At 38.4% G+C, this 25,161-nt stretch overlaps 1 protein-coding gene across 3 annotated transcripts in view; it reads left to right on the top strand.

Moving 5' to 3' along the window:
* Positions 1-25,161, top strand: part of PCDH15 (protocadherin related 15) — a gene marked incomplete at both ends in the record, with an annotated part of 382,058 nt that overhangs the window by 126,080 nt on the left and 230,817 nt on the right. For all 3 annotated transcript variants that reach the window (XM_080620329.1, XM_080620327.1, XM_080620328.1), the window contains 2 exons: positions 12,246-12,354; positions 20,760-20,872. In XM_080620329.1, the coding sequence (XP_080476455.1) occupies positions 12,246-12,354; positions 20,760-20,872 (222 nt within the window). The remainder of the gene's footprint in view (positions 1-12,245; positions 12,355-20,759; positions 20,873-25,161) is intronic.

Genomic DNA, 25,161 nt, shown 5'->3' with positions numbered 1-25,161 from the left:
AATCTTGAATTGCTTTGGAAGTCAGAAAACAATTCAAAAGTGATGAAAAAAATCCTTTCTTATATTCAGTTCCCTCATTAAAGTTTAAGGATAAACTTGTTGGTTGGTTATTTTGGGGTTCTGTTGGTTTTCTTATTTTTTGGGGGGGGGAGGGAGGTACCTTTTTTTCTCTTTAGTTGCAGCCATACAGAGGTCATCAGATTGACATTAAGTTCAAGATAATGGACAATGTTAAACAAACAGTATAATTCACAGTAGATTTAGTAGTGTAGGCATTTTTATAACCTGACTTGGTGATTTTGAATTAACTGTATGGAAATGACTCTTCCAGCAAAGTCAAATGGGCTGCTTTGATAAGCTATTGATTATCCGCTAGTGCATGATGAGGAGTCATAAAAGGTGTTTTAAGGCTTCTGTTATGACTTTCCCTATCTTTTCCATTTTTGTGATTGATTGACTGTCTCCCATATGCAATGTCTTGATAAGTAGAGCCTTTTTTTAAAAAAGAAATGTCACTGAAAAGTACTAAAGCATGAAAAGGTTAAAATTACAAAGATATGATGTTTCAGGTAATTATTTTTTATGTATTTGGTAGTGTACCAAGATGGTATGGCTAAATAAAAAATAATTATCAGTAAATTCTCCGTAATTTTAGTATGTTAATACATGAACCTAAGAATTGTGTTTATGTAATCTCTCTTAGCAGGCAAGTAAGCACTTCACTTGCTTGATGTATTGAACAGGCAGGACAGTCACTGTTCAATATCTAAGATTAACTTGTGATTTTAAATATAGCTGTATTTCAAGTAAAGGAGAAGTTGACTGCTTTTCAGTTCAAGAACAGACAAAACCGTGCTTTTAAGTTATAAAATGTAATGAATATTTATAGAAACCAGATGTTTCAATTATTGAAAACACTCTTTCTGGTTGAGAAAATTATAGCAAGTCTGCAGAAGAAGTGAATATAGTCTGAGAGATACTTTCGTGCTGGTGATTTTAGCCAAGTTGCATTTCAGAAACAGAGATTGTGTATATGGGTAGGAATCAAGTGAATAAAGTCACAGTTTGCTTTGAGTACAGGAAACTTGCTTTAAGTGTGGGATTGCTATGTTGGAGATCTTGCCTTGTGGATGTTGTAGGTAGCACAAAAGGCAGGGAGAATAGTGGATTTTCTTGAAAGACAGAACAGGAAGACACATAGACGTTTTTAATAATGTGAAAATAATTGATTGAGCAAAATTTATATGCTTTAGATTCTCACTAATACTAATCCTTCTTAAAATGGACAAATGGAGGATTTAAGGGAAAAATTATCAAGCTTGACTGAAAACTAAAAAATTTTGGACAATATATACTCAAAAAATGAACTAAGAAGAGAAAAATATAATTGTCTATCATCTTTGAAGGTTGTGTTTGGGTTGAGAGAAACAGATTTTGTTTATTGCTAGAACTGGGTTGTCAACTGGCCCATGATACAGACTGGCTATGTGGCTCCCTTGTGTGCACAAGGGGAGCAAGGACACTGGTAGTTCACCAGAGACCCAGTCTAGCTGGATATTTCATTTTCTAGGTATTTATCAAGTTGTAAATTGAAATTTTAGACTTCATATCAGATCTAGTTCCTTTAATTATCAAGAGTAAGGGGGGAATAAACTGGTAAAAATGACTGATTTTATAATTTACACAATTTTCTTTTTTTTTTTTTCCTCCTCGAAAAACTGAAATGTTCCATTAGTTGCTTGATATTTATCATCATGGTTACTACCTGATTGAGACTGCTAATGGGAAAATACCAAATTCTTACAGCTCTGTCAGAAGCTAAGAAGAAAAAGGGTCCTAATTTTACTTGGAAGAAGTAACTGGAGCTGTACTTAGAAGTAATTTGCTTTCAGAAATGAAGACAATCTGCTTTGATTCAAACTTTAGTCTGTCACATCAGCCACATAAGTCAAATGCATAAAATGTTCGGCACAGATCACCAGGGTGCCTGTTTGGGTTTGATGTGTGCAGTAGTACGGGTTCACTAGCATAAATCCACCTTCTTGATGTGTGGCAGAACTGATGCCAAAAATCTTTTGCATTAATGAAATACATAAAGTGCCAAACACCTTGTTGAAGAGATCTTGCTGCTTCATCCTATTGTATTCTTTGTTCATTCTCCAGTTTTCACTTTAAAGTTAGTTTAAAAGAACAACAACAGCAAAACCCCACCTGCCTCAGAGCAAAGAAAATTTATTCATGATGTGTGAGATCACACAGCTTACAAAAATAATTACAAAAGGACAGCAGGAAAGTATGATTCATCACTTTTACAAGGTATTTCACAGCCAGGGATTTGAAACTGTCTTGCTTTCCATAAGGCCATTAAAGAATTTTGGATATGAAGTGATAGAGCCTTTCACTCCTCAAAAACTAGAGCTTCAGGAGAGGAAAGAATGTTTGTGAAAGTACCATCTCTGTCTCACTCTGAGCTCTGATCAGCATCTTGAACATGCAATCAACTACTTATGTGATTTAATTGCTGTCTTGGGTTTTTGCCATGACAAAAAAGCCACTTTCAGAATATGCACTTCTTTTTTCTGTTTCATAGAACTGTGTTTGTTACAGCCTGAAGTGGAGCTATTGTCAAACAGGAAGCATATGTATTAATTTATTTGACCCTTAAATGTCATTTAGAAACATCTAAAGGTTTTAAATGTTGACATTTAGACAAAATACTGCTGCAGTGAATCTGTATCAATGAACTTCATTTCAGAAGAATTCTCATCTATGTTGTAACACTGATCCTTGTAGAGATAATTATAATTTCAATAACTTGGCTGTCCCATTAAACTATAAACTAGCTGTTCACTAAGGATCACAAAGAAAGATTTCTCTTTTCAGCTTGTTGTCACAATGCAGAGGGTGCAGATTATAATAGCTCTTCAATTAATCAAATAGTGATTCATGTGCAAGTACACTTGCAAGTTATGGGAGATTAAGTAGTAGAAGGAGTTTATTCTCTGAGGCAGAAGTGTTAACCCTTGGAGTCACTCTGGGTGCTGCTTTTCTTTTCATGGTATGGCTCTTGATTAGCAATGTAGCCGTGGCAACTCAGAGCTCACCTTGGACTGCTTTACCTGTTTGGTTTTTTTTTTTTTCAATTGTCCCTGGTCTTTTTAGGATAACTTAGGAGTCCCCTTGGTCCACTGCACTCTATGATACAGGTGTGCTCTTGTTCCACTTTTTGTTCTTGTGTTCCCAAGGCAGTGTTAGCCCTTAAGGCGCCAGCAGCCCTCCCAGCTGTGCCATCCATCATGGTGAAGCAGCCACAGTGGGGCTGCTTCATAACATCGGGGCAGGAGCCGCCAAAGAAGCCCAGCAGTTCAGTTTTTTTCCTGTTGGCCTGACCCCCTGTCTAAAATGTGAAGAAGCCAGAAAGAATGCCTTGTGCCATGCTAAATAGCATTTCCCTGCCTCCAGCTGTGGGCTACACAATGCAGTGTAGAGTAGGGAAGAGGCAGCCCACCATTACCAGTACAGTTATGTTTGTCTCTGTGCTATTGATTAAATTTCTGTAGAAAACCTTGCTTAAATCCTAGCAGTCTTTCCTCTAGAGCATAAGAAAATACATGGTGAACTGCAACGCCCTCTTCTGAAAAAACAAAATGTGCTTAGTTTGCATTTGGCTCTGCATCAATACCTCTGTCAAGTACAGCAGTGCTGAAGTTTAAAGCAGCTCATATTTCTAGACAGGTAGTAATTAGCTTTGTAAACAATTCCTGCTTTTTACTCTGGAAGAGTGTTGGGATTTGAGAAGAAAGGCATTTAAACATAAAATTTCACTGTAACGTAAAAAGATGTGAGGACGAGCTTATACATGAAGTATGTGAGCACTGCAGGTTGTGTGTGTACGTGTACACATATGTCTCTACACAAATGCACAAATGTGTTGAAAATGCACCTTGTAAAACCATTTTTCCGCTATAACCTTCACTAACATTAATGCCACTGTTAATGTAACCATTAAAGCAGAGTAATAAAGTGGTTATGGTAATGGTGATATAGAATTTGTAGCTGGCTCTGAGCATGAAATCTCTGCCTAAAATTATCTCTTGACAGGAGACAAACTAATGAGAAAAGGACAGTTTGGAGAAAGTCAGGTGTGAGGTAGTTACAGCTGACATTCCCATGCCTAAACTAGAGAAGTGCCCATATAGTTGCAAGCAAAACCAAAAAACCTCCAAAATCTGTAAAGAATATATAAATATTTCTTCTCAAAGCTGACAGTGGTGTACCATAGGGGTGTTTTGCTAACCACAAATGTTCAATACCTGTGTCTGCGTGATGAATGGAAATGCTGCTTGGCTGCAGATTCAATAATTCCAAAATTTCCTCTCCTTTGAGACTTTTGAACTTGTTTGTCCCTCTAGGCGAGAACATGGCTCTACCAAAGCACAGTTCAAAGAAATAGGCATGTTTTCTTGAGTTTTGCAACTTGCATTTCTGCAGGCATTCTCTTGCCTCATTCTGAATCCTGAAGAGATAAGAAACCTACTATCAAGAATTTGAAAGATAATCAAGGAAATGCACTTCATATTTGTATGGAAAAAAGGGAAATGTCAAAAAGGAAATGTTTTTGTTCTTTAATTACAGTCATCACATTGGAACAAGTAGAACCTCCAGATTGAATTCTTGCTTTTTGTTGAATTGCAAAACAGGTTATGTCTGCATGCCGAGGCAGGAGGCCCATTGCATAATGCATTTCGTTTAGTCTCCAGCACAGTTACTCTGTTGGAGACATTTCTTATAAAGCATGTCAGATACAGAAAAAGTGATTTAGTAAGCACTGTGATCAGATCCCAATGATACTCAGTTCTTTTTTGGACCTGCTGTTCATGGAAGACATCATTGATAAAAATAGTCTATTTTCCTCTGTTCTCTGATTCATTATGCTATCCTGATGCTCTTTCAAAATATTTTTCCTCCTCAAATGTGGCCTGTTTTTACAAATAAATGAAAGTAATTGTGTGTTTTGACAGCTTACGCTGTTAATAATATGATCTGTGAGGATATTTGAATTTTACAGTTTTCATTTTAGTAAACTGCATAAATATTGAACACAACATAAAACTAAGAACACAGAAACCATGGACTGTATTGAACAACAAAGGTACTGAAAGGTATTTGACAAGTACAGTGCTGAATTTAGAAAGTAGGTCCCTTTTTAGTAATCAATCTCATGTCTTAGTTTTCCCCATCAGTTAGTAAAACATTTTTTGTACCCCCAGAGAAGATGTGAGAGGTTAGTTCACACACATCAACTGCATAAATTATCCACTGTTGTTTTTTATCAGCTTTTAGAAAGGAAGGTGAACTTCTTAAATAGTTAGAATTATTTTAAACTTGTAAATCACCCCCCCATTATAATTACTTTCTGCATATATGTATGATTTCGTAATACCAGTTTTACTCTCTGCTGTTAGTAGCTAGTTGACATTCCCATAGATGTGGACTGTTATAACATAGTTCCTTGATATTGAAAAAAATGCCCTTTCACCCAAAATACTGAATTTGCTACACTGTGAATCCAGGAATACAGCTCATATTTCATTTATATACCAAGTGTGGACATTCTGCACCGTCTGGTTGGACTCTACATCATCTGGTGGTAAGAAGTATTATATTAACAGAGCACAAACCACCAGATATACATAGTGTTGCAAACCAGTAAAAAATGTGGATTAGGTGAGTTGGCTGCAAATCTCTAGGATTAAGCAATGTAGATTTTAATGGACTTGGTTTCCTCATATAGGCTTGCCCTTACTCAGGGAGCAGTTTCAAGTCAGAATTTTTGCCATATAAATTTGTTTAGCACCTGTGACAATTTGATCAGAACAATTTTCTGCAGAGGCTTTATTCTCCATTTTCTTTCAGCTTCACAGTGTGTTTTAAATCTGTGCTTGGGGGTTTCTTCCTGTCTCTCTATACTGGCTTTCAGTTGAGATCTTAGCTGAAAAGTTCAGGATTCTTTATTGTGCCAGAGGAGGGTCAGAAGATCCAATTTACCCTGTATTTGTGTATGTCTTAGTATCACATTAGCCCTCAAAGAGTAGTATAGGAAATTTTCCTGATGTGACGCACTGCCTCTTCGTGTCTTTCCTCACTGATCAAAGGGAGCATCTCTAGGCACTTGTAGCTATCAAAAGGAAGGCATGAAGAGGGGGAGAATGGTGAGATCTCCAAATAGGAGATTTGATATGACATACTCATTTTGACTAATGACAAGGTTTTGTGTGTTATCTTCAGGTGAATATACTTTTCTAGTCTATTTCTTGCTTTTTGGATTTACTTCACTTGTGGTTGGTGAATGTCATTGAAATATTTTATGCATTTTATTGACATGTAAGTACTTTATGATGTATTTATGCTCATTAGTGTTTTGTCACAGCCCTTGTACTGGCATAGCATCTGAAGCAGCAGCAAAAGATGTTATTGGAATGGTTTTGCAATTCTTCCTGCTGTTTTAGAACTGTGTGGTGGCAATAGTATATGCATTTCTGCACAGCATGGCTATAACTTAGACAATTTCCAATTTACAGCTTGTATTCTAACCTCACACATTTCTCAAGAAAGCACAAAGACAGCCAGCGTAACCATAATGATTCTTCAATTCATCAAAAACTTTGTTGATTTAATATTGTAGAGCTCCCTTTGAAGGGGTTCTGGTTATCAGCATAGGGTAATTTATGTTGTTTTACTAATATCTTCTGTCTACTGAAAAGCTTCTTGCCCTTATTTGCACAGGGATGAGAGTTCCACTGTTTTTATCAGTAAATTCTTCAGCTAAGCTGTGAGTATGATGTGCATTGAAGGCCCCTAGGCGTTGTTTGGAGTCCACTGGCTACAGTTAGAGCTCCCCAACTGGGAAGGCTATAAAAATAATACTTTTCAGGATGTAAAAAGCTAGTGTGAAATGTCTTATGTTAAGTAATCATGATATTGACCACCTTGTTCTGATAAAATAGATGTATCTGTATTGCTTTGCACTGTGAGAGAAACGCAAGAAAAGCTGATGGTTAAATGTGATTCACTGTTTTTGTTTGGAGTATTTTGTGTCATGAAAAGTTATTGCTATGAAATACTCTACAGTTCTCAGCACTTCCTAGAAAATAACATGATACACACAAAAAAAGGTAGGAAAAGAAATGAATGTATTTTATGTTCATACAGTTTGGGCATTGCAAAGCATATATGCATCTTCCTTAGTTTTGTTCAGAGCAGTAAGAAAGATTGCAAATTGTCAAACACAAGAAATAGCCTGTTGTGTTTCAGTGATTTAATCCAGTTTGCTAAACTCTATTTATATATTTTAACCTGTCAGCAGAGGGCCATAGAATCTAATCTTATATTCTTGAAAATGATTGAACCACTTAATCAGTGAAGACTTCAATTCCTTGGCTAGAAATTTGGATGATTGTATGTATTGGGGTGCTGACTGATGACTGGCTAAACATGAGCCATCAGTGTGTCCAGGTAGGAATCTTGGCCTGTATCAGCAATAGTGTGGCCAGCAGGACTAGGGCAGCGATCATCCCCCTGTATTCGGCACTGGAGAGAACTCACCTCAAATCCAGTGTTCGGTTCTGGGCACCTCACTACAAGAGAGATATTGAATTGCTGGAGTGGGTTCAGAGAAGGGCAACAAAGCTGGTGAAGGATCTGGAGCACAAGTCTTATGAGGAATGGCTGAGGGAACTGGGGTTGTTTAGTCTGGAGACGAGAAGACTCAGGAGGAAACTTATTGCTCTCCACAACTACCTGAAAGGAGGTTGTAGTGAGGTGGGGGTCGGTCTCTTTTCACAAGTAACAAGTGATAGGACAAGAGGTAATGGTCTCAAGCTGCACCAGGGGAGGTTTAGGCTGAAGATTTGGAAAGATTTTTTCACCAAAAAGGTAGTCAGTTATTGGAACAGGCTGCCCAGGGACGTGGTGGAATCACCGTCCCACAAAGTGTGCAAAAACTGTGTAAATGAGGCCCCTAGTGACATGGTTTAGTGGTGGAATTGGCAGTCCTGGAGGAATGGTTGGATTTGATGATCTTAAAGGTCTTTTCCAACATAGCTGATTCTATGATTCAGGCCCACAGCTTGCTTAAAGTGGAAGTTCTCAAGCATACAAGTCACTGGCCTCAATTTTTATAGTATAACCAGTCAATAAAGACACTGGTGTTCCTTGGGGGTAGCAGTGCATGCCACTTGACACAAAGTCAGTGCAAGGCACCATGGTGTGATTGTCTGGAAGCAGCAGCAGGGAAACAGTGATTGCTGGCAGCTAGGAAAATGAGCCAGCAAGGAAACTGGGCAACTAGGTCTGCGTGCAGTTATTGACGGGAAATGCGAGTGCGCATGGTGGTGTGGGGTAAGGAGGCAGGGGAAGTTCACTACTGTGACACAGTAAATGTCAAGACTGAGAACCAAAAAAAAAAAAAGTAGTACTTCAAAATGTAGGGGAAAGGATGACTTTTTATAATCTGTTGCCAATTGAGTGACATAATGTCATTTGTCTTCTAGTGCTGGAATCAATCTCTTTTGCAAAGCTGTCAGCTGAGTTGATTCAGATCAAGATACTTATTTGACATCATATAAAAGTATCTTTCTTAAGCTCTCCCCGAACGTTAATAAATATTATAATCTGCTGAATCTGAATAAATTAGATAATCTAGTATTTAGTTATGGTCTTTTCATAATCAAATATATATTCTTATGTTTTCAGAAAAAAATGCCTGGAGAGATGTTTCAGATTTTTCAATATTAGACAACTTATTGAACTCCTTACAGAAAACGCTTACCTGTTCAGCATTAGTCATCTTATACATGTCCTGCATCCATGGAACAGATCGTATATGTGTATATGAGTGCCTTATAGCTCCTAAGACAATTGTAGCAAACACAGGGTTTACTCTGGGTTAGAAAATTATTTTACAAGAATGCCAGTTGATTCGGTATGGTTGTGATTTGGGATGGATTTTTACAGCCGTGTTAGTAATGCATATATTGGATAAAAGTAAGTTAACTGTGTTTACTTAAGAAATGCCACCACAAACTGGCAAACTGAAATATCAATGAATACTCCATATTTTTAGTGGGCTATTGCCCAAGGCACTGTAATGTATCCTGTTTTGTCTGGTGTAATACATAGTTTCATGATGTTCCTCTTTTTTTTTTTTTTTTTTTAATTATTATTATTTCTATTTTTTAACAGTCCTTGTGTATGTCTTAATAACTTAGTCTTTCATGTGAATTAGGGGTAGAATTGCTGTCTTTGAATGCAATAAAAAATTCTAAAGATGTAGTTTTTGTCTCGTTTGTTACTCTTTTGTTAGTTCATTTCACATAGGCTAATAGACATAGGAGCTCTTTGGGTGGGAAGCTCACCTTTGAATCCAAACAAAAGTCTGGGGGCTCTTCCTTTCCCTATGGTTTTATCTTTTACAGCAGCTGGTAATGTTTACTTCTGCCTGTGTAGAGGCCCTGACCACTGACTCCCAGGAGCACCTTAGGGCGTGCAAGTGACAGCTGAAGGGGTTTTGAATCATCAAAGCAGCATCACCTCAGTTTATGAACAATTTTTGTGGTAATAAGAAAAACAAAACAAATAAACAAGAAAAAAACCCCTACAATCAACCAACCAAAAAAACCCAACAACAAAACCCCCAAAACACAAATAAAACAACAAGAAAAAGGGCTCAGGAAAGAAAGAAATATCTCTGTGTAATGATCATAGTTATTACTGCTATTGATCAAAGCATGTTTTGATTATAATTTTTTTAGTAATAATTTTTCATAAAAAAGTATACGTATACCTTCTGAAACAATCCTGCACACGCTTTTACAAATGTATTAACATATTTAATGGCTGTGTCTTTGTGAAGGTGTTTTCATAGTTCTAATTTAAATTTAAATGAAAAAGGTACTTGCATTATCTATTTTAAAACAATATGAAAGGACCTTTAGCTTTGCGTCAAGGCACATCAGCCTATTTGATTCAAAACAGCTTTAAATTATCCCTAAATGTTTCAGCAGTTTGCAGTTGATCTTGTTGCATTGATACCTTTTAGTTTGAGCAGCCTATTTCAGGATGCATACAGTACAGTTTATATAGAATAAAAATGTAATGGATTGCATGTTTCATTCTTAGTTTTGTTATACTTTTTCATTTGCTTCTGTTCAATTGATTCATTTGGTGGAGGAGTCAGTGTAATGGTAATGGTAGCAGTGCAAGATAAAATATCCATTGTCCAAGAAGAATCTGTTTAATATCAAATGCTGTTTATCCAAATGCTGCTCTTGAGCTTCTTGAATTGGAAAGTAAAGCACATGTCTTTATTTTCTGAGTTATATTATTATTATTATTTTAGTCTAGTTTCGCTGGTCTGGTGCAGCTGATATCTCATCATTGACAAGGCTAAATCCCTCACTGTTTCTCTTGCATATACTCTGGATGTTTCAGCTTGGCCTGTGATATTATATTAGTGAGTTTAAAACCTAGCCAGCTTAAGCAAATGAGACTGCTTTGTTGTGGGTATGTTTTAAATTATAATGTTGATTTGTTTGAAAGTGCTTCAATTGCTCTCTAAATTTAAAAATGGCATTTTAGTCTTGAATGGTTTTATGTGCAATCTTATCTCTCAGCATGTAACTTTTATGCAATCCTAAAGCATTTTAAAAATTCAAATATATGTCAAATATATCTTCTCTCTTTCTCTATGCCTATTTTGAGATCATCTTCCTCATTACACTTTTAAGAGTTTAATTTTTTGAAGAGTCAAAAGTGGAAGCAGGCATTTGATGAAGGAACTTGCCTTCTCATTGGAAAGTGTGGAAAAAGCCATGAGCAGAGAGGTAAAGTGAAGAGGTACCAGGCCCTGGGTCATGAGACTGGAGAAGCCTTGGTGGACCTCAATAACCTGTAGAAAATGACTTCTGGGTGGGCAAACTGTGAGCAAAATAACTTGTGTTATTGCTGATTACCATATGCCTGCATATCCAAAATTACAGCAGCAGTTACTAACTGTTGCCTCTTACAAACTACCTTGCATCCATTCCTGTCTTGGTCTCCTCATCCTGCCTCAGCTCTTCTCCCTCTAGGTTTATTGACAGGCATCACTAAAGCTCTTGCAGCTTTCTTCCAGATCTCAGCAGGAGGATTTCTAAAGGCTGTGCCAAAACTTGGCCAAGTGTGTGCACTTGTCTCATTCCTATTCCTGTGCTAAATTTCAAGTTCTGTCTTGCAGAACATGGAGTGCTAGAGCTTTCCAAAGCAAAGGCTGCCAGGATTAGTCATACATAGAAACAAATAGGTGTCTGGTTTTTCCTAGAGGTTATTAAGCATTTTTGCCACACAAGTGAAAGTTCCAAGAAGGGGAATGAGAAGACTGCTGCACATACATTCATAGAGTAACTACATTTCTAGTTAATTAAGCAACCAAGCTCACTGGAACTCTTCTTTTGCAGTTGGGAATGGCAGCTCTGGTGTTACCAGTAGAGACTGCATCAGCATAAGAAAACTTTAGAAAGTATTCAAAGCAACAGTGAGGGCTAAGTGCTATTGGGTAGGTACAGGAATGCTATTAAGTTGGTAGGTGAAGAAATGGACATACAAATACCGAACAAGATGAAAGCCTGCAAATGCTTCTTCTGGCTTTCTGTTTCCATGTTTGGCATGCAAGATCACTTCTGAATAATGATGTGAATTACTTCAGTGTCCATCCAAACTTTTCAAATGTACCTATCCTTGAAATATCTGTACCTCAGCTTGAATTTCTTTTGCAGTATGTATTCATGTATCACAGCCACTCTAGCTCCTAATGATTTTCAAATTCAGTTTGGTTTTCCTTCCTTTTTTAAAGCATTTCCTGTATTTCACTGCTATGATGATGTCTGAAATGACTGATTCGCGGGACTTTGCATAGACACATGGTCAAGATTTGCTTGAACATTTGTGAGGTTCCTTTCCTTGAAGATACTATTATAGTGTAAGATCTATCTCAAAGGCAGGCAATTGCTGTAGAAATATATATGTTGCTGCCTTAATTTTTATTTCAAAAGGGACATGTGCTGTAATTATTCCTTTAAATGAGTATTTTTTCTCCTGAAATTTCAGTGAATATCCTTTTCAGTGAGATGTTTTTGTGTTAAATTTAAAGATCTGGCTACTGGCTTTCAGTTTTTTCTGTTTCAAACCTATCTGATTTTTCATTTCAGGAACATGTGAACCCCATCAGTGTCACTCCACCCATACAAGCCATAGATCAGGACCGAAACATCCAGCCTCCTTCTGATCGACCAGGCATACTCTATTCCATCCTAGTAGGTTGGTGTCTGCTACTCTTGCTATCAGTCACAATCAGTCACTTTATTATGACTAGCTTGAAAAAGATTGACATGGGGGAGTGGAAACCTCATAAAAATTCATATTGTATTTGGTGGGATATTTGAAATCATTGTTCTACCTATTTACGTTTAATTTCAATTTAGATGGTTGTATTATTTATTATAATTTATTCAGATTAGATTCAGAATTGTCTGGCTTAGTGAATGGAGCCACATAGCAAGCAAAAGGAGAGAGACTTGTCTGCTCATAGGTATGCTGTAGTGCATTTTTCATTCACAGGTGCAAAGGCACAATAAAAGATGATAAAGAAAAGCAATTAGAGCAGGTTTCATTGGAAAAGTCTTCTGGCACAAAGCAACTTAAAGGGTCTTAACTGCAGCCACCTTGAATTTTGTTGCTTGTGAGCTTGCATGCTTTCCCTTGTAATGTGTTTGTTTAGTTAACTGTGCTGTTTTCTGGCCAGAAAGGAAGTTTCTGCAGTTCTAGAAAGGGTTCAAATAATAGCCGCTTTGCTGGAGGATGTCTTGTATTCTGCTATAGTTTTTTTGTTTTATTTTGTTACCTGTATTTTGGCATTAGTTTCCTATTGCTCAGCTTGTATGATCTGAAAATGGAAAGGCCTAAGGGAGCAGCTTGCAGTTGCAGTCCTCCACCTGCCCTACTCTTCCCAAAGAGACTGATACCGTAATTTGTGCCCAGTGACTAGCATGGGAGTTGAAAGTTGTATGGTTTATGAAATCTCACCTTTTTAATATTTGCGGTGTTAAACTGCAGCTACGTGGCTTTGTCCCCCATGGACAGGTAGAAGTAAAAATTTGAATGAGCAGATTGAGTAGCTTTGCTTGTAATAAAAAAAAAAAAAAAAAGGGGAGGGGGGAGGGGAGAAAAATAGCATGTTTGATGGTTTGATACATCTGTTATTTTAAGAGCCATCTCAGAGGGTACAAGTGAATCGCTACTATACCAGGTATCATTGTACTGAATGTGCAAGTCCTGAGTTCTGTGTGCAAAATGCAAGAGCCTGAAACCTCTCAGTGACAACGGACTGGTTTTGTGGCATTTCCAGGGCCCTACTCCCAGGACCATGTCAAGGGACAAGGCCATGAGAGATCAGCCTCAGCATGGCAGACTTCAGCATCCTCTAAGAAAAGAAATCAAGTTTTGTTTGGATAGCCATGAAGCAAGCTTTGACTTGGTTTATTTATAAATTGACTTGCTGCCTTTATAAGTTCTGCTATTGACGATTATGCCCTAGTGCAACATTTAGTCCATTTTTTTTTTTTTTTTCAAAGTTCTTTACATAACTTGCAAAGTTCTTCAGGAGTGAACTAATTAAAAGTTGTGTTTCATAACCTGTGATGTTTTCAGTGTTTGGGTAACTGTTTTGACCTGTAAGAAATAATTCAGAAAAATGTATTACAGCAATTTGGTTTGGGGAATTTTCAACAGCAAGATTATCTCTTTTTTCTCTCTCTCATTTTTTTTTCTTTTTTTTTTTTTTATTTTTTCCCATCGTCTCCAAAAGGATTTCTTTTTAGATTGTAAGTCTGTCTTTATCTTTTCCAGTACTCTGAAAAAATTTCCAGTATTGCTGAAAAAATAGTGCTATTTATATTTTAACTTTTAAATCAGGAAATATTAAATAGTTTTTCAGGAAGTAGGCCTTGCACCTATTTCTTGTTATATGGATATTTCCCTTGCTTTAAATCTAAATGTAGCTCTTTATATCTTTGGATATGTCTTCTTAGTCTGAACTATGGACATAAAATAATAAGCTAGTTAGCATATGGAGACCTCCTTGGATGGATAAGGAGCTGCTCAGGAAAATTCAAAGGAAAAAAGAGGCTTATAAAAGGTGGAAGCAGGGACAGGTGGCCTGGGAAGAATACAGGGATGTTGTCCAGGAAGCTGGGGACCAGGTGAGGAAGGCTAAGGCCCAGTTAGAATTGAACTTGGCTAGGGATGTGAAGGATAACAAGAAAGGATTCTATAGGTACGTAGCGAATAAAAGACAGACTAGGGACAACGTAGGTCCCCTCCAGAAGATATCGAGAGAACTGGCTACCCTGGATTTGGAGAAGGCTGAGGTTCTTAATAACTTCTTTGCCTCGGTCTTCACTGGCAAAGTCTCTGACCACACCACCCAAGTCTTGGAAAGCAGATGCAGAGACTGTGAGAATGAAGACCCTAGGCCCACTGTAGGAGAGGATCTGGTTAGAGACCATCTTAAAAACCTAAACGTACACAAGTCCATGGGACCTGGCAACATCCATCCGCGGGTCCTGAAGGGGCTGGCGCATGAAGTTGCTAAGCCACTGTCCATCATATTTGAAAGATCATGGCAGTCAGGTGAAGTTCCCCACAACTGGAAGAAGGGAAATATAACCCCCATTTTCAAGAAGGGGAAAATGGATGACCCGGGGAATTACAGACCAGTCAGTCTCACCTCTGTGCCTGGCAAACTCTTGGAGCAGATTCTCCTGGAAGGCATGCTAAGGCACATGAAAAACAAGGAGGTGGTTGGGGACAGCCAGCATGGCTTCACTAAGGAGAAATCCTGCCTGACCAATTTGGTGGCCTTCTATGATGGGGCTATAGAACTGATGGACAGGGGCAGAGTAGTTGACGTCATCTACCTGGACATGTGCAAAGCGTTCGACACTGTCCCACATGACATCCTTGTCTCTAAATTGGAGAGACATCAATTTGATGGGTGGACCACTCGGTGGGTAAAGAACTGGCTGGATGGCCGCACACAAAGAGTTGTGGTCAATGGCTCAATGTCCGGCTGGAGACCAGTAACGAGTGGTGTCCCTCAGGGATCGGTGTTGGGACCGGTCTTGTTCAACAGCTTTGTCGGTGACATGGACAGGGGGATTGAGTGCGCCCTCAGCAAGTTTGTTGATGACACCAAGCTGTGTGGTTCGGTTGGTACGCCGGAGGGAAGGGATGCCATCCAGAGGGACCTCGACACGCTTGTGAGGTGGGCTGATGCCAACCTTATGAAGTTTAACCATGCCAAGTACAAGGTCCTACACCTGGGTTGGAGCAATCCCAGACATGGCTACAGGTTGGGCAGAGAAGAGATTCAGAGCAGCCCTGCGGAGAAGGATTTGGGGGTGTTGGTCGATGAGAAAATGAACATGAGCCAGCTTCAGAGTGCGCTCGCAGCCCAGAAAGCCAACTGTATCCTGGACTGCATCAAAAGGAGTGTGACCAGCAGGTCAAAGGAGGTGATCCTGCCTCTCTACTCTGCTCTCGTGAGACCTCACTTGGAGTATTGTGTGCAGTTCTGGTGTCCTCAACATAAAAAGGACATGGAACTGTTGGAACAAGTCCAGAGGAGGGCCACGAGGATGATCAGGGGACTGGAGCACCTCCTGTATGAAGAGAGGCTGAGAAAGTTGGGGCTGTTCAGCCTGGAGAAGAGAAGGCTGCGTGGAGACCTCATAGCAGCCTTCCAGTATCTGAAGGGGGCCTACAAGGATGCTGGGGATGGGCTCTTCATCAGGGACTGTAGTGACAGGACAAGGGGTAGTGGGTTAAAACTTAAACAGGGGAAGTTTAGATTGGATATAAGGAAGAAATTCTTTCATGTTAGGGTGGTGAGGCACTGGAATGGGTTGCCCAGGGAGGTTGTGAATGCTCCATCTTTGGCGGTGTTCAAGGCCAGATTGAATGGAGTCCTGGGTGGCATGGTTTAGTGTGAGGTGTCCCTGCCCATGGCAGGGGGGTTGGAACTAGATGATCTTAAGGTCCTTTCTAACCGTTACTATTCTATGATTCTATAATTTGTTTCTTCTTTTACCCTTTCTTCCTCTCTCTGCACAATTGTGCAAGTCAAGTCCTGGTTTATGCTTTAGGCACTATGGATGTTATGTATGAAATCTGCACATCTTAGTGTCTTTAGGATCTACTCTAAAGACATATTTCTTTTAACAAAGACCATCATCACTGCAGTGATAACTCACTTCTATTTGATGTGGCTTGCTAACCTTAAGTGCCCATAAAGATCTCTGCCTGTCTAGCTTTCAAGCTAACTAGTCTTTCAAGTGTTCGGGTAATTGCTTTAAGGGTGCTTTTGTTGAGTCTAGTGATCTTCCCCATGTGAAGGGTACAGGTGAACCCCTCCAGTTCCAACAACAGGTTACCCTGCAGTTCATTGAAAAGTAGTTGAAATAATGCACTCAGTGATGTAATGACAAATGCCTGTGGAAGTCTTGTTACACATTCACATGAGCATAGAACTGCTGAATACAAAACTAACTTCAGGGTAAGGCACTTGAGAAATGGAGAAATAGCCTACGTGTGTTAGTAGCTTGTTATTTTCTGCTTTCTTTCTCATTCTGACCTCTGAGTGCAGTCCTCTCAAAGAATATACCAAGATGTCTGAATTTATTTGTTCAAGTGGTTATGGACTGATACTGGTAAAACAATAGAAGAATAGGTCTTAAGTATTCTTGAGGGTCATCCTAAGATCAGAGAACTAGTTACAACATTGAACTACTGGGATTGTTGTCTTCTATTTGAAGTATTGACTAAAATACATGATGAAATAACTACCTTACAAAGTACAGTAAAGTACTTCAGAAAACAGGATTTAACTGAGGCCATGTTATAATTTTTCATTTCTTCTAAAATGTCTGATATCTTTACATTTGGAAGCATGATGTTTGGAAATTATTTTTTTTCCATGCACCAATTTTTCTGGATCATTGGAATAAACCCTCATATAATGTCTGGCTTATGCAAGTGTGTAGACAAGACCCCCCTTTGTGTGTATCATGTGCACAATAAAAACGGGATAGAAGCTAGCTCACCCTCTCTCATCTTCAGGTTCACTCCATATTTTTCCTTAGTGCTAGCTGCTGCTCAGCCTGTTTAAAGATTTTCCCTTAGGTGTTTTTACTTGTAATTTTAAAGCTTCCTTTTCTCTGTTGCTGGCCCTTGGGAAAAGTAAATTTTTTCATCAAATCATCATCTTCTGGTTTTGACCCTGGAAATGTCTTTGTGATTTCTGCTGCAAATTTTGGACAAATAAGTGTCTATTTGGCTTATATTTAAATGAAGAGCCAAAAAAGCACAGCAACATTTTTTGGGGGGATTCTCTCCAGTCCTGTGAGCTCCCTGATTCATTTGCTGGCAGGCAACATGCCCCGCAAAAGCCCTCCTCTGTCTCCAAGAAGAGCAAACCTAGGAGCACTCTTCACTTTGTGGACATACCTCGGTAAGATCATGTTGTGGTTTAGCCCTAGCCAGCAACTGAGCACCAAACAGCCACTCGCTCACTCTCCTCCAGTGGGCTGGGGGAAAGAATCACAAGAATAAAAGTGAGAAAACTCATGCATTGAGATAGACAGTTTAATAAGTAAAGCAAAAGCCATGAGCACAAGCAAAGCAAAACAAGGCATTCATTCGCCACTTCCCATGGCAGGTGTTTAGCAATGTCCAGGAAAGCAGGGTTCTGTCACATGTAATGGTTACTTAGGAAGCCAAACACCATCTCTGCAAACATCCTCCCTTCCTTCCTTCTTCACCCAAATTTATATGATGAGCATGACACCATATGGCATGGAGTATTCCTTTGGTCAGTTGGGGTCACCTGTCCCAGCTACTAGACAGCTTTAAATCTGTCTGCTTTTCGTGGGTCACATTTTCTTACAGGTTGGACTCATGAGAAAAAGGCAGTTAGGGATGTTGCAAACAGTTCTTCAGCCAGTAATGCTTGTCATAATACGCAGGTGACACATTTTGAAGGTGCACCGTTATAGCTGCAGTACGAAATTCCTCCTTTCTGGAAGTAGATCAAGGCAATGGCATGGACTGAGGGTTGCTCTGCTCTGTCAAAATACAAGTATTTTTGTCTATGCAGAAGCAGATATCTCTGTTCCTGGAAAACTTTTCCTTTCAGAGTTTAAGGTTTCCTGGATTTTGGACCATTCCTGTGGGAGACAGCAGCTGAGCAGGCATCATCAGCTAGGGTTCAGGCAATCCAGCTCTATTGTACTCTAATTTTTACTGACTGATGGTTCTCCTTGCCATCTTTTCCTTTACCTGTTTGGTTTCGGATTTTTTTTTGTTTGTTTTACCCTTGGATTCTTTCCTGACATCCTTATGCAATATTAGCTTCATCTTCCCTGCTGTAGATCACTTTGTACCTCTTATAGCCACCTCTATCCTCCCCTATATATTTGTTCTTCTTCAGGGAACCTCTTATTTTCTACTTTCTTGGTGGTTTTGCATCTAGTCCTCAATCTCTTGATTTTTCTTAGCTTCAGTATCAGCCCTTGTGATGTGTAGCCTCCTAAGACTACAGCAATCTGTTACCTGCCAAAAGCTTGGAGCTCCTGTTGGATGTCCAGTGCTTATAAAAAGTTACATTAGTTAATTAGGAATAGAAATTAAAAGGTGGGGCAGGGGAAAACTGGTCTTGGAGCTAGAAACTCTGCATTTACGTTAAGTGGTATAATGGTAAAAATAATCCGTAATGGTTCTGCTGCTACTCTCTGGGTCTATGGAATACATGTATACAGAGATGGTTGCAGAATATGTATCTAGTGAATGGTTGTCATTTGATGAGTTGCAAAATTAAATTATTGTACATGAGTTTGGACAGCAATCTGTCTTCTGGGAGAGTTACTGGCTTTTTAAAAGCAGTTTCTAATCATTCCACTTGAAAGGTAAACAAATAAAAGCATCATTTATCAGAAAAGTGGTCTCTCTGTGTTGAATCCTATGCCCTATTAGACTGGATTGAGGATTTGGTATGGCAATATTTGTCCTGCTGTCATGGCTGCTCTAAGATACCATATTTGATGAGGTCAGAGGACTTACTGGGGCATTTATATCATCATGCAGGAGTGCTTTATGCTTTTCAGCTGCTACACAGGACTATACCTAGACATAAAATGCTCAAAATCTTAGACTTGTAGTCAGTATTTTGGTTTCTTTGGATACTTCTAGTAATACTGACAAGATGTGAGATGCAAGAATTCATGCTGTTTCTAAACACTTTGGCTTTCTGAGCTCTGTCCTCTTCAGGTTTGTGCTCTCACACCTCCAGGCTGGCTCAGGGCGAGTCAGACAGTTAAACCAAAAGAAACTAGAGACAGAGACTGGAGAAAGGAAATCAAAAAAAGGTATAGCCTCTGTTCCCTTGATTAGCAAGAGACTGTTGCTGAACCGTATCTCATATGTTTAATGCTTCATCCTGCCCTGGTAATTAAGCTCCACCATTGCTACTTTTTTTTCTGTAATATTTTTGAGAATGCTATCTCAAACTGGCTGCAGCATATTTCTTACCTCCTCCTATGTCAGGCTGTACTGCTACGGTCTTTTGGCTTGAGCACAGTACCATGGGAATGTTTTTGGGTTGCATCGTTTTGGGCTGCAGCTGCCTGGTGGGCCAGCCTAGGGGCCAGGCAGAGGTCATGACTGTCGTCATCCTTTGCAACAGCCCTTGCTGAATCTCCATGATTTCACAAGTCTGTTCAGGCTCTGACTGCTTCTTTTTTAACTGGGTTGAAGAATATCCTGGAAATTTGCAGCCATGAAGACACAATTTTCTGTTGACAATAAATGGAGACTGTTAGATGAGGTTTCATCTGCTGCTTCCTCACGGATGAGAAACTTCTTTTCCTAGAAGAGTTTCTAAAATAATGTATCTGCTGTTATTACTTATGTATATATTATTAATAATGTGTCTAAAGAGCTCGTCCATGGGTGCAACAGAGGGCTAGAAGATCTAAGGTACTTAAAATGTGTATTTTAAAATGAAAATGTCAGGGCATCATTTGTGAGCAATAAAATGGCTGTCTCGAACTTAGTGGTAACATTTTCATCACATAACCTCACTGTATATTTTCTTTGTTTAAATGTGTACATTCAAAAAATGGTTCATAGTGTTCATTGCTTTGTGAATGATGTCAGCATATGTCCAGCGATACCTCAGGCGAAACATACTTCAAAGCTGGAGAAAGAAAATCCCAGTGGTATGTGTTTAGCAAGTTGGGTTTCAGGAACGTGGTGGATAAGAGTGGAAGATGACTTGCAGTGAAAACTCATTTCTCCATATGTCCTCTTAACTGATTAGGTATCTCCTGGAAGCTGAAAAGCTGAATTTCCACCAGCTGCAGGTGTGTTAGGGCTCTTGTTGTCAAGTCCTTAGGTGTTCCCAGTTGCATGGTTAGGGAGTGTAATGAAATAATGATAATATTAAACACATAATGTTAGTAGTAACCTTAAGATCCATGCACACACAGCACTATTTTATCCTTATAATGACATGATTTGGTTTTGTTCCTTGGGCTAATAAATAAAACAAATATATTGTTTAACTTAATTTTCAGAAACATTTGATCAAACCTCACTGTCTTTTTTTACAGGTACTCCTGAAGATTATCCACAGTATTTCCATATGAATCTCACAACAGCAGTACTGACACTCCTAAAGCCAATAAACAGGGATTTACACCAGAAGTTTGACTTAGTTATTAAGGTAATTTTGGCTGAAATTCTATTTCCTGCTTAGTAACAAAAAGCTCTAGTGAAAACGCAGGGAGAACTTGTCTTCTCTGCATTTTGCCTGTCGGGCCTTGTTTAGCACAATCACAGGGAAAAAGGGTGTGAAGCATTTTTGAAAAGGGAATGAATCATGTAGAGTTCTCTAACATTTCATGTTATAGTGATAATTGCATGAAAAAAGTGAGTTTGCTTTTTATGAACTCAGTTGCCCGGAGAATGCATTTGTTCTGTATTTCAGGTTTTGCTATGTTTATTGGTAAGCAGAGTTCTGCTGTCACTAGGACACATGGAGAAACTTAGGTTGATTAACATCTGAATAAATATGCTAAGAAGTTAGAGGTTAAAGCCCTGTATTGCTTTGTTTGATTTCGTTGTTGTAATCATCAAAATTTAGCAGCCATATACAATAGCACAATACATCAATTAAAAAAAATCAGTTACACTGGTACCACCTTATGTATGCTTAAATAGTAAGCTCTGTTGTTAATGGAACTGTTTATTGGCATTATTAGGTTCATATTGCTGTGTTATATGTTCAGTCAAGAGGGTAATAAGGAAAATTATCAGTCTGTAAGAATGATAATATGCCACCTGCTAGAATAATAAAAGTTTTAATGCTGTGTTGTTCAGGGACCTTTTGAACTGGTATGTCTCAGGCTTGTACTGAATCAGGTCTTCATATTCTTGTGTTGCACATTCTCAAGTTTGTGTTTCTCACTGTGTTAAAGTTGAATCTGATTCTATTTTATCTGGAGGGGCACAATGTGTGATCTTTCCCTTTAAACAAAAAATATGCTATTTTTACAGGACTCACTAAATTTAATCTTTAAAATATTCCCTCTGATATCAAGTGATTTTTTTATTTTGTGCAAAAAAACCATGACGAACAGTGAAAAAGAGAAGATGATTAAGTCAATACATGAATATTAGAATGCGTGAAGTAAGATGGACAGGAAATCGGTTCACTTATATATGGTATAAAATTGCATGGCTGATAAATGTTGAATATCAAAATGGGGAAAGTTAAACTTCTTAGTAAGACATGCTGGTTCAGCCTCTCTGCTATCCCCAGAAGATATTTGATGATAAAGAGGCAAACTTGATGGCCTAGGGAAGCTCCTGTCATTTCCATTACCTGCAAAGGAACAAGGACTTTCACTAAAGAATATGGGGATTTTTTTAATTTATTTTTTTTGTGTGTTCCTGTTGAAATTTCCATGTGGCAGTTACAAGGCTGTCACAGTAAGCAAGTATATTTAGACTTCCTAGCATTAATAATACTCTAACCAAACGTATAGTCTATATGAGACCTAAAATATGTAAGGCTGTGAACACGAATAGTATGTGTTCTTTTCCTTTACTTATTGTTACTTTTATTATAAAAGATTGTTTCTGAGATGCAAAACCACACCCCATAGTACTTATTCCTTTTTTGAAATCAATTGCTGCTTTTGGAGTAAGTTTTATTTCTAAATAAATAAAAGTCATTTGAAGATTGATGTCCATAAAGGACTTGCATGTCTCTTTGGAGAGCAGACCATTTGGTAAGAGAACAATCTCCTCTGAAGCAGGTGGTCCTAGTTTACAGAAAGTAGTTGCTAGAGAAATCAAACCAAAGCTGCAGGCAGAGGGAGCACACTTTCAGCAACCTTGAAGGCAAAAATGTAGTTGTATCTTTGATCGGCAGCTTTGCTGAAACATCTTCTAATATACTCAATAAAATAATAAGCCTATTAAAACTATATTTCCTTAGCATTGTCACTATGGTAGCTATCTTTCTCCTGGAGGATAACGATTTGTAACAGGAAGGCATGTAATCTGTTTAGTTCTCCGTACAGTTAGCTTCACCTCTGATACCTCTTTGCTTGTAGAAGGGGATAAAGCTGCTTGAAGCAAATGGCAAAGCTTTGATCACCATTCTTGAAAAAAGCTATAACCATTGCACTGTAGACATGAGACTACATTCTCGTTACTAGTTCTAAAAATTGTCAGTCAGGTTTTTTGTTGTTACTTGGTTTGTTTTGTTTTTTTCTGAAGTACATATATCAAAAGGGGACAAATAGCGGAATTGATGCACTTTCATCCTTTCCTATTCAAACATCAGCTATTTATCAATCAAACAAAATCTAACCTGACAGTTCTATTAAAATCAATTTGCTAAGTGGATGGGCTACTGAAGGCAAGATTAGATGTGCTCACACAGTCAACAAAATACTAATGGATGGAAGTGCTACACTACAGAGGAATTTACCACACCTGTAAGAGACCAGACTGATAAAATACTTATGCTGAGCAGTAATTTAGTTCGTAGGCATTTGCATGGCATTTGGAGTAGGCTGAGAAGTAAGAGCTACACTACCACAATGGCTGTCATTCTGGTCCAAAAAATATGTATGTGAAGATTTGGGTGAGAAATTGTCACTAGCAAGTCATAAAGAGCTTTTGTTTTATAAAATACTTAAAAACATCATGACTACTCTAGATTCTTTCAGTGCCTTGTAAAGCAAACAGTGATCTTCCTCTAAGTAAACCAATAGCTGTGAATTTACTATGATTACAGAAATGTTGTCAACTCTGTTAAGACCCAAGGTGTTCCTACTGAATGTATGAATAGTATATACAGTGTAAAGGAGGTAGGAAAAGTGTTTTATTAGCAACTGTTGTGTAACTGGTTGATAATATGTGAGAAGTCAGCTCTGGTTCACCAACACATCAATATTGCAGTGGCTTGGTATCCAGTAAGTGAGGAAGAATCAAGAATTTTGTTCATTCATTTTGCTATAAAACTTGAAGGACTTGCAATAGAAAAAGAGACTGAAAGTATTTAGAGGCTGATGAAGTACAGGCATAGCCTTTTCACTTTATGTTTGTATCTCTCTAGTCTATGTAACTTACCTAGAACAATCAATACCTCATATTTTCTCCAGTATAAGAAAATGAATTTATGCCAGATTCAGAATTAGAAGAGGAATTTTATTTCTCTTGCAAGAATTGATTTTCCATTTTTGATTGCATAGGGATACTTGTATTAATGCCTGAAAACACTTGAAATATTATGACTTGAAGTGAAAAAATAGAAGAAGGTTTTGTTAATCTCATGTGGACCCTTCATACTGGAAAAGTAAATTTTTAATGTCATTTTAGAGTAGATTTTCATACAACCTCTATGGTTAATTCTTAAACCACTGTCTATTGCATTTGATTGTGCCATTGGGAATTTGGGAAGGATTCATATAGATTTCAGTAAAAACTCCAATTAGAGATTAAAAAAAGAAAATAAGGGTGGGGGGAGGGTGGGGAGGTTGGGAGAATAAATTTTCCAGGTTCAAATAACATTTGTAGCCTGAATTGTCAAATAAGACTTTTCCTCAGATCTGAGATTTTTATGGCTCTTAGGGAATAGACTCTTACAAGAAGAATTGGTTTTTCACAGTTGCTTGTTTTTTCTGGTTCTTTCCCAATAGGGTAGAAAGTAGCAGAAGTGTACTTCAACACCATGCCACAGCCTTCATATTTTGAAGAATATCCTTACAGAGTATTTTCTGTATCTTATGTACCTATCTCAAAAATCTATTATGCCCAGGTGGTGTTTCAGTCAGACTGGCATTAACCTCGTGACACATAATGCCATAGAAACAATTCTATAGTTGGATTGTGTTTCCTTGTTGTTTAGGTGGTAAGAGGAGGTCAGTGCCATGTGTCACAGTTGAACAGACTGAAATTCCAGTGTTGAAAGAAAATTGGCTTGGGATCCTATTCTGCAAGCACTCTTCAGCAATAATACCTACTCTGTTTAGTCTTAAGGCTTGAATCTTTGAATGGAGTGTAATTTCCAGTTTTTAGAGACCTTTCTCCTGACTAATTGGCCATTTTATTTCTATAGGCTGTGACTAGACACAGGAGGTTTAAATAAGTCTTGTACTTGTTTTGAGTGTGCGTGTAAAGACTGAGCATGAGTATTAGCCAGATCAAATTCCATGTTAATGAACTAAGATTGCATGGAAGCTTGGCTACAAACATGAAATACTATCCCCTGGTGCACACGTTTGATTACAGTAACACTGTTGTGATACTGGCATGGCATGAGTTTGCATGCCTGCTCTCCTGCCCATCTCAAGAAACTGGGTGCTGGGAAGACCATTTTTCATTTCTTATGGAGGTGCTTTTGATCAGAGAGATGCTCACAGTACATATGTTGGCTGTTCCTCTATAGTTAAGCCCTTTGCAGGATTCTTGATTTTCTCTGATACAGATCTCAGCAGA

This window comes from Psittacula echo (genome assembly GCF_963264785.1).
Source record: "Psittacula echo genome assembly, chromosome: 6".
NCBI classification, from domain to species: domain Eukaryota; kingdom Metazoa; phylum Chordata; class Aves; order Psittaciformes; family Psittacidae; genus Psittacula; species Psittacula echo.
Note: the sequence above shows the minus strand (reverse complement) of the source record. Positions and strands in the feature narration are given on the sequence as shown.